We start from the raw sequence: 17,008 nt of genomic DNA on the forward strand, positions 1-17,008 counted from the left end.
AATAAAAAAAAATTCCTTTCTTTTTTCTCTATTTTCTAACCCAAATTAAGCTATAGTCACCTATTTGGTGTCACAGCTAGGACCCCTTATTCACTGTCCTGCTGAAGGCAAAAATTCCTACCATTTCCAGCAGATGTTGTTGGAGCTCAAGTCAGTAGCTGCTCCCCAGTCGTCATCTTGACTCCGCCTCTGTAGGTGTAATATTTTGATTTCAGTTTATCTTGTTTTGTAATTAAATAATGAATGTAGAAAAGGTTTTTTTTATGTTATTTTTTTAAGTAATGACCTGTGGACAGGGAAATAAGCCAGCTGGTGCAGCATAAACTTGCAGCGCCAAGCCCCTTGGTTCCATCCCTGGAACTGCCTATACTAGGGTGTTATTTCTATTTCTCTCTCATGTGAAACTTTATATATCATAAAATAAATAGAATACATCTCTACAAAAGGTCATCATTGGATACTAGCTACGAAATATGCAAAGGGATTTGTTGTATTTTATTATTTTTTCATATTTTTAAAATATTTATTATTTATTCCCTTTTGTTGTCCTTATTGTTTTATTATTGTAGTTATTATTGATGTCCTTTTGTTGGATAGGACAGAGAGAAATGGAGAGAGGAGGGGAAGACAGAGGGGGAGAGAAAGATAGACACTTGCAGAGCTGCTTCACAGCTTGTGAAGCGACTCCCCTGCAGGTGGGGAGACGGGGGCTGGAACCAGATCCTTACTCCGGTCCTTATGCTTTATGCCACGTGCGCTTAACTGGCTGCACCACTGCCTGACTCCCTGTTTTATTTTCTGATGATGTATTTCTAGCTCTAAAGCAGAGCACAGGCTATGAGAGATGTTTATCAATTGCTCAAAATACAATGGCTAACTTGTTTACTGTTTCATCTTGCCATTATTAAATGTCACAAAATTGTCACTATGTAGGATAGGAGAGACCCAGTTCTGCCTGGGAAATTAAGAGTTGGCTTTTTGAATGTGCAATCTGTGTAGCTACACAAGACCTTGTAATCAGAGGAGCCATATTCTTACTTTGAAGGTACTAACTTGAAATTTTTAATAAGTTTGAACAAGGAGTCCTATTTTATTTATTATTATTATTATTATTTTAGGAAAGGCAGACTGCCACATGCAGTGACTCATTTGGATATGTCTGCAGTCTTGGAAGCTTGACTACCCTATGTTCTCCTTAGGAGTCCTGTTTTTTTATCAAGATAATATACAAACCATAAAAATCATTAATTATGTCTAAAATTCAATATTCTTTAGTATGCTCACAAAAGTAATGTGAAACGACTACGCACTAATACCAGAGTATTCTCATCACCCTAGACAAAAACTTTCAACTGTTAGTAGTTTTTCTGCAATTTCTAATTCCCTAACTCCAACAATAGAATACATTATTATTATCCTTTACTAAGTTTACCTGTTCTGGATATCATATGATCTGTAACCTGTAGTGTAAGGCTCTCTTCACTGACTATAGTATTGCCAATAAATACTAATATATCTCACATTGCAGCATTAGTCTTCATTTTCATCCCTGAGTAATGTGTCATCATTTGACTTCTACATTTTGATTGTCAGTTTACTGGTTAATGGGTAGTTGGGTTGTTTCTACCTTTTGATTGTCATGGATAATGTTGCTATGAGCATTTATGCCTTTTTCTATGACTCTGTGCTCTTGAACATAAACCTAAGAGTATGATCATTATATGATTACAGTAGGTTTAACTACTAGAGAAACTGCCCAGTTGTTTTCCATAGGCATTGCACCAACTTATATTCAGTCCAACATTATAGGGTGAATTCCATTTCTCTGAATTTCCCCAATAGCTGTCATTTTCTATTATTAATAGTTCTACTTATTTTTATATCCTTCCTAGAAGACATGATGTGGCATTTCTCTGTGGTTTGGGCTTGCATTCCCTAGAAATGAATGGTTCTGAGCATCCCTTTGTGTATCTGTCATTTCTAAGTCTCTAGCGAAATGTGTTATTTACTTGTCTTTTGCTATTTTATTGTTTAGCTACCTTAGTTTTTTTTATTATATTCTGGATATGAAATCTAACATATAGCTAATATATGCTGTGAGTTGACATTTTTACATTATTAAACATGTCCAATGAAGCAAAAAAGTTTAGAATGTTGATGAAATGGAGTTCATTTATTTGTATATTTATTTTGATGGATAGACAGACTCAGGTATCTAAGAAACTGTTGCCTAATTTAAGGTCACTGAACAGTATACCTTTGTCATCAAGGCATAACTATAAAATCAACATGTAGCTTTACTTCTGCATTAAGCTCTCTGATCCACTTTGAGTAAAATTTCTAGATACTTTTTTGGGGGGTGATAGCTTAATGGTTATGCAAAAGACTTTCATGCCTAAACTCTAAAGTCCTAGGTTCAACCCCCAGCAGCACCATAAGCCAGACTGAGCTGTGTAGATCCCATGAATCAGATGAACTGTAGTTACTTCTAGTTCACAGATCACTGTTAATGCCTTTTAAGTTTTCTGGATTCATGGATCTGAAAAAGTGATGGGCTGTTTGAAAGAAAACAACTTTGTAATCCTTCCAATTATAAAACACTAAATACATGCCATTAAACAAATGATTCTAACCTCCTTTTTTCCTTGTCTCTGTTGGCTTTCAAAGTTGAGTACATATTCAGACTTTTCAATTTTGATAACACTTTTATGATCAGGTGTTCTATTTTCTAAATGAAAAGCTAAGTTGGCCATGTTCCATATTAATTTAAGAAGCTTTTATCATTTAAGTAAATTAAACCTTCCAGCATGGGTATACCTAACACAATGAAGCACAGAGAAGTAAAGATTAAGTGAAATAAACCTTTTTCTGATAGAAACAGAACAGGCTTTGTGCATTCAGCCAATAAAAGTGAAGCTAGGATTACAGACTGATTCACGATTTTTCTTGTTTAAATTTTTTCCTCAATATTTGCGATATTCATCAGCAATTTGATTTATTATAACACACTAGAGCTTAAGTACATCAAATGTGAGAGAGATAGAGAGCCTGTACAACCTCTGAGTACCTGTCAGACTGAGTTCACATTCCATAGTCACAGCTGGGAACTTTCTAACCTGCACTCACTTCAGAACTAGTCTCTCCCTCAAGTCTCTAGCCTCCCTTCAGCGAGTGGGGCAGTCCCTACCCTTGGTAGTTCATAGAGGGTACAGAAGAACCTTACAAAAGGGCTTATAATGACATCCCCAATGGGTGTTACCTGTTGTTCTTCTAGCGTTTGCCCTTCTTCCGTAGCCAGTCAATAGCGTCAGGTTGAGCCTGATGTAAAGTTTCGAGACCTCCTTTGAATCTGGAGAGGTGGCAGTCGTTGACTATGTGGGTCATAGTCTGTCTGTAGCTGCAGGGGCAGTTCGGGTCGTCTCTGGCTCCCCAGCGATGGAACATAGCGGCGCACTGGCCATGGCCTGTTCGATAGCGATTGAGGAGGGCCCAATCATAACGTGCTAGGTCAAAGCCGGGTTGACGCTTGCAGGGGTCTGTGATGAGGTGTTTATTCTTTACCTCAGCTGACTGCCAACTCTGTTTCCAAGAGTGTGGAACAGAGAAGTTCAGTGTAGGCGTAGGGGACCAGATTGGGTGATGAGATATCAAGCGTTGGACAGGGTGGGCGAAGATATCCGCGTATATTGGCAGGTCCGGTCGAGCGTAGACGTGGGAAATGAACTTAGATGATGCCGCATCCCGACGAATATCTGGCGGGGCGATGTTGCTAAGAACTGGCAGCCATGGAACCGGGGTGGAACGGATGGTTCCAGAAATTATCCTCATGGAGGAATATAATTTGGAATCAACCAAGTGGACATGGGGGCTACGGAACCATACTGGGGCACAGTATTCTGCAGTGGAATAGCATAATGCCAGAGATGATGATCGTAGTGTGGAAGCTCTCACGCCCCATGAGGAGCTGGCCAGTCTTGCAATGATGTTATTCCTCGCGCCCACCTTTGCTGCAGTTTTTATGAGATGTTCGTGAAATGACAGGGTGCGATCGAGAGTAACGCCAAGATAGACTGGCTGGACTTCATGCCGGATTCTCGTATTGTCAAGCTGCACATTAAGCTCACGCGAGGCCGAGGCATGGTGTAGATGGAAAACAGATGATACCGTTTTTGCAGTGCTAGGGATTAGTCGCCTGTGATAGTAGAGAGAGGGACCTATTAGAAGTCTAGGCTCCTATTATCTTTTTTAAAATTTATTTATTTATTTATTTATTGAATAGACAGTCAGAAGTTGAGAGGGAATGGGAAAGTAGAGAGGGAGAGAGGCACCTGCAGCTCTGCTTCATCACTGCCAAAGCTTTCACCCTGCAGGTGAGGGGTGGGGGCTCGAGCCTGGGTCCTTACTCATTGTAATATGTGTGCTCAACCAGGTGTGCCGCTGCCTGGCTCCAGCTCATTTTATCTATGGGGGAATCCAAGGATTCCACATCTGGGATCCTGGATTGATGAGGTGGCCTGATAGTAGCCAGAAAGGCCATCATTGAATGAGCCAGTCTCTTGCCTATATCCAGCTTTGTAGTCACTTTATCAATCCCCTGTAATCTGATGATTTTGTGAACCACTTAATCTCAAGTAAAAAAAAATGACATAGAAAAGCTGATTTCTGGGGCCAGGTGGTGGTGCACCTTGTTAAGTGCTCACATTACGGTGTGCAAGAACTCAGGTTCCAGTCCTGGTCCCCACCTATGGGGTTTGATGGGTGGGGGAAGCTTCCCGAGTGGTGAGGCAGGTCTGCAGGTGTCTCTGTGTCTCTTTCCCTCTCTATCTCCCTGTCTCCTCTCAATTTCTCTCTGCTCTAACCAACAATAAATAAATAAATAAGGGCCAGGCAGTGGCACAACTGGCTAAGTGCACACATTACAGTGCTCAAGGACCCCAGTTCAAGCCCCCTGGTCCCCACCTACAGGGGGAAAGCTTCAAGAGTGATGAAGCAGGGCTGTGGGTGTCTCTCTGTCTCTTTCCCTCTCTATCTCCCCCTCTGCTCTCAATTTCTCTGTGTCTATACAATAATAAATAAAACATAAAATATAAATAAAAATATTTTAAAAATAAATAAAATTTTTAGAAAGCAAATTTCCTTTAGTACATATAGTCAAGGATATGCATTACCCTTCTACATAATTTATTTCATGCAGTTTGATCTCATGTGAATATCACTTAGATTTTTCAGTATTTTAAACAGCTTTTCATCTTGGTGGGGAAGTGCTACACTCTGATTCTTTTTGATTTGTCTCTACTACAAACCAGTAGTCTGGCCCTGGAGCCGGACTCCCTCTGTATACACAAGCTGGCATTCGGAGTCTTGGTTCTCAGCTTAAAGCTACATTCCAAACACCTTTTGTTCTTTGTTGGTGAGAAGATTTCAGATGTTTATCAGGAAAGCTACCAAAACGTTTTCATTAATGTTGTTACTCAATGTCATGCCTATGTTAAAACTTTTCTTCATCTTTCATTATTTGTATTAGCGATTTAGCAATGGTTTACAAGATCATAAGGTTGTAGAGGTATAGTTGCACACTGTACCCACCACGACAATTCTGTTCCTGATCCCATTCCTGCCCCACCACACCCCACACCCCCAGAATACCCACCATACTTTTCACAAAGTCTTAGAAACAGTTTGTCTATCTTTCTTCTTTCAAGTTCATGGGCTTTCGTTCTTTTTAAAATATTTGTTTATTTAGCCTTGAGGGTTATGGATGGGGCTCAGTGCTGGCACCATGAATCCACAGCTCCTGGCGGCCTTTTTTTTTTTTTTTTCCATTTTATTGGATAGGAAAGAGAGAGATGAGAGAGAAAAACTGAGAGACGAAGGGGAGATTGAGGGGGGAGAGAAAGGTAGACACCTGCAGACCTGCTTTGCCACTTGTGAAACAACCCCCTGCAAGTGGGAAGTGGGGCTTAAACCCGGATGCTTGCATCTGTCCTTGTACTTCATACTATATGCGCTTAACCAGTGCATCAGCAGCACTCTCCCTGCCTTAATTCTTTTTACTGTGCATATGAGCAAAACTATCCAGTAGATAGTAGAGATTATCCAGTCTTTCAGAGAAATGCAAGCCATTTAATAACTTATTATTATAAGCTATAGCAGCAAGAATCCTTGAACACACACACACACACGTGAGGGGTTAAAATCCTTGGCTCTATCTCTTTTACACACACACACACACACACACACACACACACACACACACACACACACACATATGGAGAGAGAGCAAGAGAACAAGAAGTGGGAAGTAGTACAGCTCTTAGGCAAAGAATTTCATGCTGAGGCTCCAGGATCTCAGTTTCTCATGTTCAATATAAGCCAGAGATGAATAGTGCTTTCTGAGGGGGGAAGAAAGGAAACAGACAAAAAAAAATACATTTAAGGGATGAACTCAAGGCTGTAACATACAGGATAACATTGAGTTGTCTTATTTACCCAACTTTTCCTTTCTTTTTAATTTTGTAAGCAAGGAGGCAAAAGAGAGAATGGATAGTAGAGACATCACAGCACTACTGGAACACATATGGATCTCCCTTGGTGGCCTTCTGGCATTCTCTTATAGTACCAGGGCTCAAACTCAAATCACTCATGACAAAGCAATTACAGAAGCCAGAACTTCTGCCTTCTGCATCCCTCCATGACCTTGGGTCCATACTCCCAGTGGGTTAAAGAATAAGAAAGCTATCAGGGGAGGGGAAGGGATAGAGTTCTGATGGTGGGAATTGTGTGGAGTTGTACCATTCTTATCCTATGGTTTAGTCAATGTTTCCTTTTTATAAATAAAAAATTTAAAAATAAAACAAAGTTCTCTACTTGGTAAGCTGTCTCCCAACATACAATCCTCTTAGGTCATTCTTTTTTTTTTTCTTTTATCAGAACACTGCTCAGTTCTGGCTGATGGTGGTGCTGGGGATTGAACCTGGGACCTCAGAGCCTCAGGCTTGAAAGGCTTTTGCATAACCATTATGCTGTCTCCTCAACACCTCAAGTCATTCTTATTATAGTGTCCCAGGGAAAGAAAACTCAATCAAATGTAAATAATATAAGAATTGAATACATAACATTCAAACAAGACTGTGTACTATAAGAAAAGTAGGGGGCCCGATGGTGGCACACTTGGTTGAGTGAACATGTTACAATGCATAAAGACCCAGGTTTGAGCCCCCAGTTCCTATCCATAGGGGGAAAGCTTCACAAGTGGTGAAGCAGTGCTGCAGGTGTCTCTCTGTCTCTCACCCTTTCTATCTCTCCCTTCCCTCTCTGTTTCTGACTGTCTCAGTCCAATAAATAAAGATAATAAAAAAAGAAACTTTAGAAAAGTAAAAAGTCTCTAATATGTGAAAACAAACAGAAAGGTGCTGCAAAGTGGAATGAAATCTAAGACACAATATTGCTAAATGAACTTTAACTTACATAAAAGCATGGCAAATAAAAATATGCATTCTAAAGGAAGAAATTAGCCAATTTCTGGATGTGGTTGCTAATCAAAAGGAAGCATATATTGAACCAGCTGTACATTCCTGAGCTAAATCACACTTAGTTGTGATGTACAGTCTTCTTAACATATTGCTGTATATACAACTGGATCTAGTTGGCTAGATTTTTTTTCAGTATCTTAGCATGTATATTCATCAGAAATGTTCTGTAGTTTCTTTTTTTATTGAGTCTCTGTCTGCTTTTGGTAATAGGGTGATGTTAGTTTTCGTAGAAGGTAGAAGGGACTATCCTGTATCTTCAGTTTTTTTTTGAAGAGCTTAAAAACTATAGGGATGGGAGTCGGGTGGTAGCACAGCAGGATAAGCACACGTAGCACGAAGCACAAGGACTGGCATAAGAATCCTGGTTCAAGCCCCCGGCTCCCCACCTGCAAGGGAGTCGCTTCACAGGCAGTGAAGCAGGTCTGCAGGTGTCTTATCTTTCTCTCCCCACTCTATCTTCTCCTCCTCTCTCCATTTCTCTCTGTCTTACCCAACAACGATGACATCAATAACAATAATAGCTACAACAATAAAACAACAAGGGCAACAAAAGGGAATAAATAATTATTTCCTTGAGTAGTGACTTATAGTCTTCAGTATACAAGCCTTTCACTTCTTTTATTAGGTTGATTCCTATCAACCTATTCTTACACAATAAAATATAACTCAGCTATAAAGAATGATCTTCATTCTCATCCTTCATGGAGATTGAAGGAATCATGCTCAGTGAGATAAGCCATAAACAGAAGGATGACTATGGGATAATCTCACTCATAGACAGAAGTTGAGAAATAAGTGTGGAGAGGGGAAACACAAAGTAAAACTTGGACTTCACTTGGTGTATTGCAACAAAGTAAAGGACTATGAGAGAGGTCATTTTCAGGTCCTGGTGCATTATGGTGGAGAAGGACCTCAACTGAGGTTGAAAGTGTTTTGCAGAAACTTGAGACGTTTTTTACACACCTATCAAAACTGTATTTACTATAAACCATTAATCCCCCCAATTTAAATAAATAAATGAAGGAGTGACTAAGGGCTGGTACTGGTAGAGCTCTGTAAATTAATATTTAAAAAGATGAAATTATTTTAGAAACAAATACTACATTAATGAAATTTTATGATAAGAAATGAAAAACAGAAATATTAAAATATTAAATATATAGTAAATTATTAAAATTATTATTAATATTAAATATATAGTAAATTATTAATATATAGTAATTATTAAAAGTGCTAGAGATTAAATAACAGTGTAAAAAGACATAGAGAACTATGTATACATGTAAATTGTCATATATAAATACATTACATAAATAATTTATATATAAATGTACTATATATAAATACATCTAAAAGGGTCTTTTCAAAACTCTTCTTGTCTGGGTCTAGACAGTGATGCACCTGATTAACCACACATATTACTGGACATAGACCCTTGTTTGAACCCCTGTACCCTGTCTGCAGGGGGGAATGCTCCACAAGTGGTGATTCAGGTCTGCAGGTATCTTTCTTTTTATCTTTCTCCTATATCAATTTCTCTCTGTCCTATCCAATAAAATAGAAAGAAAAGAAAAATAAAGGAAAAGTGGCTGCTATGGGTAGTGGATTCCTAGTGCTTGTGACAAGTTCCTGTGATAACCCTGGTTGGAAAAAAAAAAAAAAACTTGTCTCACCATTCTTTGCTTGAATATGACAATCCATTTATCTTCCCATATCACACTTTAAAGTTGTCAGTTGTCACATATTTCTATCACTTGTATTTCTGCATCTATTTTAATGTGCATCACCTTGTTGAAAGTTAATGTTCCTTTTTCCCCCTGCAGCACTTTTTTTGGTATCTCTTGAAGGTGAGATCTGGCAACAGCAAACTCTTTTAGTTTTTGTATATATGGCATTATTTTTATTCCTCCTCCATATTTGAATAATAGTCTTGCTAGGCAAAGTATGCATAGCTACAGTTGTTTTGTTTAACATGTTGAATACTTTATCTCATTTTCTTTTTTTCTATTTCAACCCTTGGAAAGATTTCTAATCAAATTACTGTAATTTGTTGTCAGCTTCTGATTAGTATTACATTGTTTTAAAGGGTTCTATTTCATATGCCACTAAAAAAGGAAAAAAAAATGTGGTATTTGTTGACAATAAGAGACATTTTGTTAAAAATTAATATTATTTTATAAGCTATATAACATTCATCAACCTCAACTTGGATAATATTCCTCTAGCTAGATTGAGAATTACTATCTCCTGACTATATGTTAACTATGACTATCATTAAAGCAGTTTTTGGTATAAAATCGTAATATCTCACTTTTAGAAACTGGTGAATTGTCAAGAAGTGATAAGAATGGTTCTTCAAAGTACTTATTTAAACTTCAAGAAAGAGAACCAACATACTTTGAGTGTCGATTAGATCCCAAGGACTATATTTTCCACAAATATTTCTAGTCTAACAACATTGTATTGTGAGAAAGTTATAAAGATATGTAATTCTGCTAGTGCCATAAAATCTGGTGACTCTGAAACCACCTTATGTAAATATAACTTCCTTTTGAATTTTGCTTACAACTTTCACCTGCACTTACCTTATTTTTTCAGAAGAACTTTGAGCAAAAAATTTTCATTCATTGAATGATCTTCTGTCTCTGACAATATACGTGCTATTTTCTTACATAAGCACCAATATTTTTCTTGATAGGATTAGCTCTTCCGAATATTATTTTCTCTTTTTAAAATACTTTTATTATTTATTATTAAATAGAGACAGAGAGAAATTAAGAGGGCAGGGGAACATAGAGAAGGGAACAGACAGACACCTGCAGCACTGCTTCACTATTTGTGAAGATTTCCCCTTGCAGCTGGGCACCAGGGGCTTGAACCTGGGTCCTTGCACACTGTAATGTGTACAGTTAACCAGTTGCGCCACTGCCTGGCCCCCAAAGGTACATTTTAATAATATTTTCGTTTATTTGTGCATGCCCATCTAACATCAATGTATAATACATTTCATTCTATCTGTAAAATGAAAAGAATATTGACATTTGAAGTATGCAGTCTTCTCAATGTAAGTATTGCCTATAAAATATCCTACTGCTAATGTAAGTATGATAGTGATATAATATAACATGTCATGAATTTCTAAAGCAGTGTTTTCACTTAAAAGATAGCAGTTTAGAACTTATTCTGTAGAGCTCATGAGGTGGTGTAGACAGTAGAACACACATGTTGCAATGTACAAGAACCCAGTTTCAAGCCCCCAGTCTCTACTTGCAGAGGTAAAGCTTCATGAGTGATGAAGCAGTGCTGCAGATGTCTTTCTCCCTCTGTTGTCACTTCTTTCCCTCTCAATCTTTTTCTGCCTCTATCCAATACATAAATATGGATACAAATAAATATATATAAATAAATAAAATTAAGTCTTAATCATAGAAGCTTATATTTGTAAATCCTGGCTCTGATCTTCAAAGCCATATAGACATGTATAAATAGACCATATAAATAGACTACAGCCATATAAATAGACCTCCTTCTATTATCCTTAGTATCTGATTGGTAAATTGTTTAACTTTTCAGTGTTTTACAGTCTAGAAATATTTGGCCTTAAAAAAGAGGGCAGCAGGGCTGGGGAAATAGGATAATGGTTATGCAAAAGACTAATCTACCTGAGAATCTGATGTCCCAAGTTCAAGCCTCAGCACCAGCATAAGCTAGAGCTGAGCACTGATCTGGTTTCTATCTGGATACTCTCATTAGAATAAACAAATAAAATATTTTTAAAAGGTAGACAGCATTACAATAGTTTTAAATTGTTTGTATACGTACACACACATATGTACACACACAAAATAGTGATACATTGCAAAGAAATTATATATTTTTTCCAGGAAATAGCTTATTTGGTAAATTAGATACTTTACCATACACAAGGACCAAGGTTCAAGTCCCAGACACCACATAGGAGCACCATGCTCTACCAGAGGAAGCTTATAAATGGTGCAACAGTACTGTAGTATAGTATCTCTTCTCTCTATGTCTCTGAGTCAAAAGGGGGAAGAAGACATCCAGGAGTGGTAGAATTGAACTGGCACAAATCCTTGGTTCTGAAAAACAAAATGTGTGTGTTATGTACACTGACAGATACTTGGGGGTTTGTTTGTTTTAGCTGTGATCAAGGCTTCTGTGCTCCTGGCCCATTTTTTTTTTCAGATAGAGAATCTTCTCCAATGCAGCATAGAATGTTTTCCAATACAGTTGGGGTTGGGTCATACATGGCAAAGCAGAAGTGTTATCCAAGTGAACCGTTTAGCTCTCTCTCTCTTTCTCTCTCTCTCTCTCTCTCTCTCTCTCTCTCTCTATATATATATATATATATATATATTTGTATTTATATATTGCTCTGTTTTTCTATTAAATAGTGACAAATGCCTTTGTTAAATTGTTTTCTATATCTCCCTTCTGATATGCATATACTATATGTACTAGAAAATAAGCAACGCCAATTCCTATTTGTTTTAAATAATGCTACAGCTGTTACAAAATACTGTAGTATTTTTCCCTTTAAGAATGATTTTACTTTCCGTTCACCAATTTCCCCTAGAAAGTGTCCCATATACTATCTCACAATTAGAAATCAATCTGTTTTTGTAATCACGTTTTCAATATCTCTTCCCATCCCCAGATCATATTCCGTAAAATCAGTGATGTGAAGAAAGAGGAGGAAGAGCGTCTCAGGCAGAAGAATGAAGTCACCCTCAGCATCCCTGTGGACCACCCGGTCAGGAAGCTCTTCCAGAAGTTCAAGCAGCAGAAGGAGCTGCGGAATCAGGGCTCAACGCAGAGTGACCCAGAGCGGAACCAGCTGCAGGTGGAAAGCCGCTCCTTGCAAAACGGAGCTTCCATCACGGGCACCAGTGTGGTTACCGTGTCCCAGATCACACCCATTCAGACGTCTCTGGCCTATGTGAAGACCAGTGAATCCCTCAAACAAAACAATCGCGATGCCATGGAACTCAAACCCAATGGCGGTGCTGATCCCAAATGTCTCAAAGTCAACAGCCCAATAAGGATGAAGAATGGAAATGGGAAAGGATGGTTGCGACTAAAGAATAACATGGGAGGCCACGAGGAGAAAAAAGAAGACTGGAATAATGTCACAAAAGCTGAATCCATGGGGCTATTGTCAGAGGACCCCAAGAGCAGCGATTCAGAGAACAGCGTGACCAAAAACCCACTAAGGAAAACAGATTCGTGTGACAGTGGGATTACAAAAAGTGACCTTCGTTTGGATAAAGCGGGTGAGGCACGAAGTCCATTGGAGCACAGCCCCATTCAGGCAGATGCCAAACACCCTTTTTACCCTATCCCAGAGCAGGCCTTACAGACCACACTGCAGGAAGTCAAACATGAACTCAAAGAGGACATTCAGGTACTGAGCTGCAGAATGACTGCGCTGGAAAAGCAGGTGGCAGAGATTTTAAGAATCCTCTCAGAAAAAAGTGTTCCCCAGACCTCTTCTCCCAAGTCCCAAACACCACTCCAGGTACCTCCCCAAATACCGTGTCAAGACATTTTTAGTGTTTCAAGGCCTGAGTCACCAGAATCTGACAAAGATGAAATACACTTTTAATATACATATATATATTTGTTAATATATTTAAAAAGTATATACATCTATATACATATGTGTGTATATATAGTATATACATATATTTTCACTTGCTTTCAATATGAACACAATAAGGATTTTGATATGTAAATATTGCATGTCCAGCTGGATTCTGGCCTGCCAAAGAAGATGATTATTAAAAACATAGATATTGCTTGTATATTATGCAGTTGATTGCATGAACAACTTACATTTATCTATTTTATAATTTTAAAAAGGTATGTTTTTTTTTCTTTTGTTAACCACAGCAGTGTCAAATTTGAAGAATCAGGGTCCAATCTGCCAATGTTGCCACGATAAATCTGATCTCAGGCTGAGTATATAAAGCTATCATTTCCTCACTATTCTCTTAAGTTGAATTACAGATTTACATTAAAGAGGAGTACCGTTTTATGATCTCTTTCCTTAGGATATGTTTCTGTAACTTAGGATATTTTTCCCAATGGGCTGTGGTTGCTCCACTCAGACTGTTTTGTTGACCAAGTCAGATAGCTTTGTGAGATTTTGAGAACATACTGCTATGGGTTTTGTGCATGAATTGCATTTTTGCTCTCAACTATACCTCTCCTTTTTTTGACATTATACTTAGATAGAGATCATTAACTCTGATGCAAGGAAATCCTGTCTCCCTCTGTCTTGAAGAACAGCTGATTTTATCCACCCCATAAATATTGAACTACTAACATAGTGTATATTATTATAGAAATACTGCACCACAGGGTAAAAAGACCTTAACAACTGATGTTAGAGATGCTGGTTTTTCCAAAAGTGATGTATATTCTAAAATTGTGTTTCTAAATCTCATTAAAAGGTGAAGGTAATGACTTAGCAAAGAAACAAATACACTTAGTGCATTTAAGTAACCATATCAAAATTTAACTCTCATGAATGTGATATAAAAAGGATGTAAACCCTGCTCAAGCCCCGGCTCCCCACCTTCAGAGGAGTCACTTCATAAGCAGTGAAGCAAGTCTGCAGGTGTCTATCTTTCTCTCCCCCTCTCTGTCTTCTCCTCCTCTCTCCATTTCTCTCTGTCCTATCCAACAATGACAACATTAGTAACAATAAAACAAGAAGGGCAACAAAAGGAAATAAATGATACTTAAAAAAATTTAAAAGGATATAAACAGATACGTTTTACAACATATCTGTAATATGCAAAGAATGAAAAATAGGTACAGAACTGTTCACACATGATTTTTTACTGTTCATAGAGATAACATGTGAAACATGGTTTTCCAAAGCTAACCAAGAAGTAGATGTTAAATTGTTCAACTCAGATAACCAATTTTCTATACTTTTATCCTAGTTATAATTTTCTAAAGCTTTTTTGCACACAGTTCAACTACTGTATTTCTGCTGAGTTGGATGCAGTAGACTATTGTGACTCAGGCAGATACTTATATGAAAGGAGGATACTAAGGCTGAGTTTCAGTCTTTTAAGTCACAAGTTCTTTTTATAGAAAGTGCCTATTATCAACTGAAAAAAAAATTCACAAGGCATTGTGTTAGCAAGTTCCACAAGTGAAAAACCTAGAAGATTTTGTCTTTTGACTAGAGTAAATTTTCTGAAGATGATCACAGGAGAACTAATTTTAAACTGGCACATGCATTAAAGTTCACTGGTGAGATCTGAGTTACGAGTGTTTGCAGCAAGTTCAAAATATATACCACTAATTTATTTATTACCAGATATCTATCTGTGTACATATATCAGCAAGATGACAGGAGGGAAAGTCCAAAGAAACTGTTTGGGGGGATTAAACCCATTTTTGTGAGTTTTTCCAGTTATCTTCCAGCATTCTTAAGCAAAATTGTCAAAACATAAAATCAAGTGATTTCAATCAGAGTGGAGAAGTGCAAACCAAAGTCAATGGTATTTTAAAATTTCTATTTGAATTTATTTGTATGCCCACTATGTCTCCCTTGTTTTAGGAGTCTCAGAGCACATATTTTGTGACATGGTTCACATTCTCATTTCTTTGTACCTGTAAACTTTCATTACCTGTTATGAAAATTTTTATGGTAACATGTTTCCATGGAATGCTTCAAAAAATGCCTGCCATAGACACAAGAAAATGAGGAATCATTGTATGACAACTTTAGTCTTGAAGTTGGGCTTTTGCTAGTTTCATGCTGGAAATTTTCCCTTTATCATGACCTCTGGCATTTATTGAATTCAAGAATACTTTTCCATTTAATCATATATGGTACAAGTTTGGCTAAGATTTTAAAGATGGATAACTGGTAAAAAAATAATTTGAGTACAGAATGATTACATGCTTAGAAGATAACAGTTGTCAGAGAATGAGTGCAGAACAGAAGAGTGGTTTGAAGTTTCAGTCTGCACCACTGTTTATTAGCGGTACAAATATTAGCTTGTTCCAACATGAATGCAGAGTTCAGAGGTTTTGTATATAGATATATGGGCTATAATGGCATGGTTTTGACTTACTCCAGATCTTTAGAATGGAAGAAATTATCAGTAGCGTATGTATGGTGCAGTTATCACAATATTTTTTTCCAATCACTTCTGTTCCTGTGTGCATGACATGATGAAGTGCTGAATGCACGTTGCTGTCTTCAGACGGAATGCATGTGTTCAGCAAGCACTGTACATAAAGTAGTTTTTTAGGTTCCCAGATTACACAATTTTTATCAGTCAAATTTGAGTAAAGGGTGAGCACTTGCTTACAATAATGCAATAATGACACAATTTTGTTCTGTGTTGCCTCAGCCAGCACATAGACAGTAGATTCTCTTTTGGGGGACCAAGTGACCCGCATGCTTTATTCTTACACTGTATAGATGCTCTTGGTGCATCCAACATAAAATTTTTACTATATTTCTGAACAATGTAGTAATAATAGACATAAATAGATAATGTATTTAAGACCTGGACATTTTCCAAAGCATACATACCTTAAAAATTATTTTCTAAAATATAAATCAGATGCTGGACCCTTGACAGGAGCTTGTAATGTAATCTCAGAAGTCAAGCAAATATGGAAATCTGAGCTGTACATCATAACAGCGGCTTTTAGGCTCTACCAGAATATAACTGCACTAACTATGATGTAGTAGATAAAGGAGCTAATGACAGACAGTAAATGCATACACAAAAATGATGACAATACCAAAGTTAATAGTATTGCTCAGTGATATAAATAGTACATAGAATGGCTCAGGAATGAGCATTGAATAAATTCACTTGTTTCACTGTTAACATGAAAAATTCTATGAGATACTAATTACATCACATTAAGTGTGACTACAAATATTGTAAGAATCCAGTTGAAGTTATGTAGATGAGAGCAAAAATACTGGGAATTTACAATTGTTCCTGAGAATAAACAAATAATCCCTGAGTGCCCATAATTTTACTAAGAATATGAACTATTGCCACTAGGTAGAGTTTTGTTTGGGAATTTAGTCTTATTACAGTCTAATGCACACCACAGCACCCTTTAAATTTTAGGCGCTCATGTTCACCTATGAGGCTTACCCATTTGTTGTTTGATTTTAAAAAACTAAATTATTTCAGAAAACTTTTTTTCAAAAAAGTAACCTTCAGAGAAGTGATTTTATGAAGTGTGCTGTGACAAGTACTGGTGAAATTTTTGTCATATTATTAATGAATTCTACTATCTTGTATAGTTTTCTAACTTTATGCTTTCTCAGAGTCTCTTTTCCAAAATTTCATGTAGGAAATGAGAAAATTTATCTAGAATGTACATATTGTATGTGGATAAATTTAAAATATGAATATTTTGTAATTATTTGAATGTTGTGTTCTAATATTTCATTATAT

General features: G+C 37.2%; 1 protein-coding gene across 1 annotated transcript in view; it reads left to right on the plus strand.

The window, feature by feature from the left end:
• The window catches only part of KCNH5 (potassium voltage-gated channel subfamily H member 5), a 447,738-nt gene extending 431,229 nt beyond the window's left edge, over positions 1–16,509 (plus strand). Inside the window, exon 11 of the mRNA XM_007530917.3 lies at positions 12,211–16,509. Within this exon, the coding sequence (XP_007530979.1) occupies positions 12,211–13,158 (948 nt within the window). The 3' untranslated portion in view covers positions 13,159–16,509. The remainder of the gene's footprint in view (positions 1–12,210) is intronic.
• The last annotated feature ends 499 nt before the right edge of the window (positions 16,510–17,008 follow it).

The sequence above is a fragment of the Erinaceus europaeus genome, chromosome 16 (assembly GCF_950295315.1).
Source record: "Erinaceus europaeus chromosome 16, mEriEur2.1, whole genome shotgun sequence".
NCBI lineage: Eukaryota > Metazoa > Chordata > Mammalia > Eulipotyphla > Erinaceidae > Erinaceus > Erinaceus europaeus.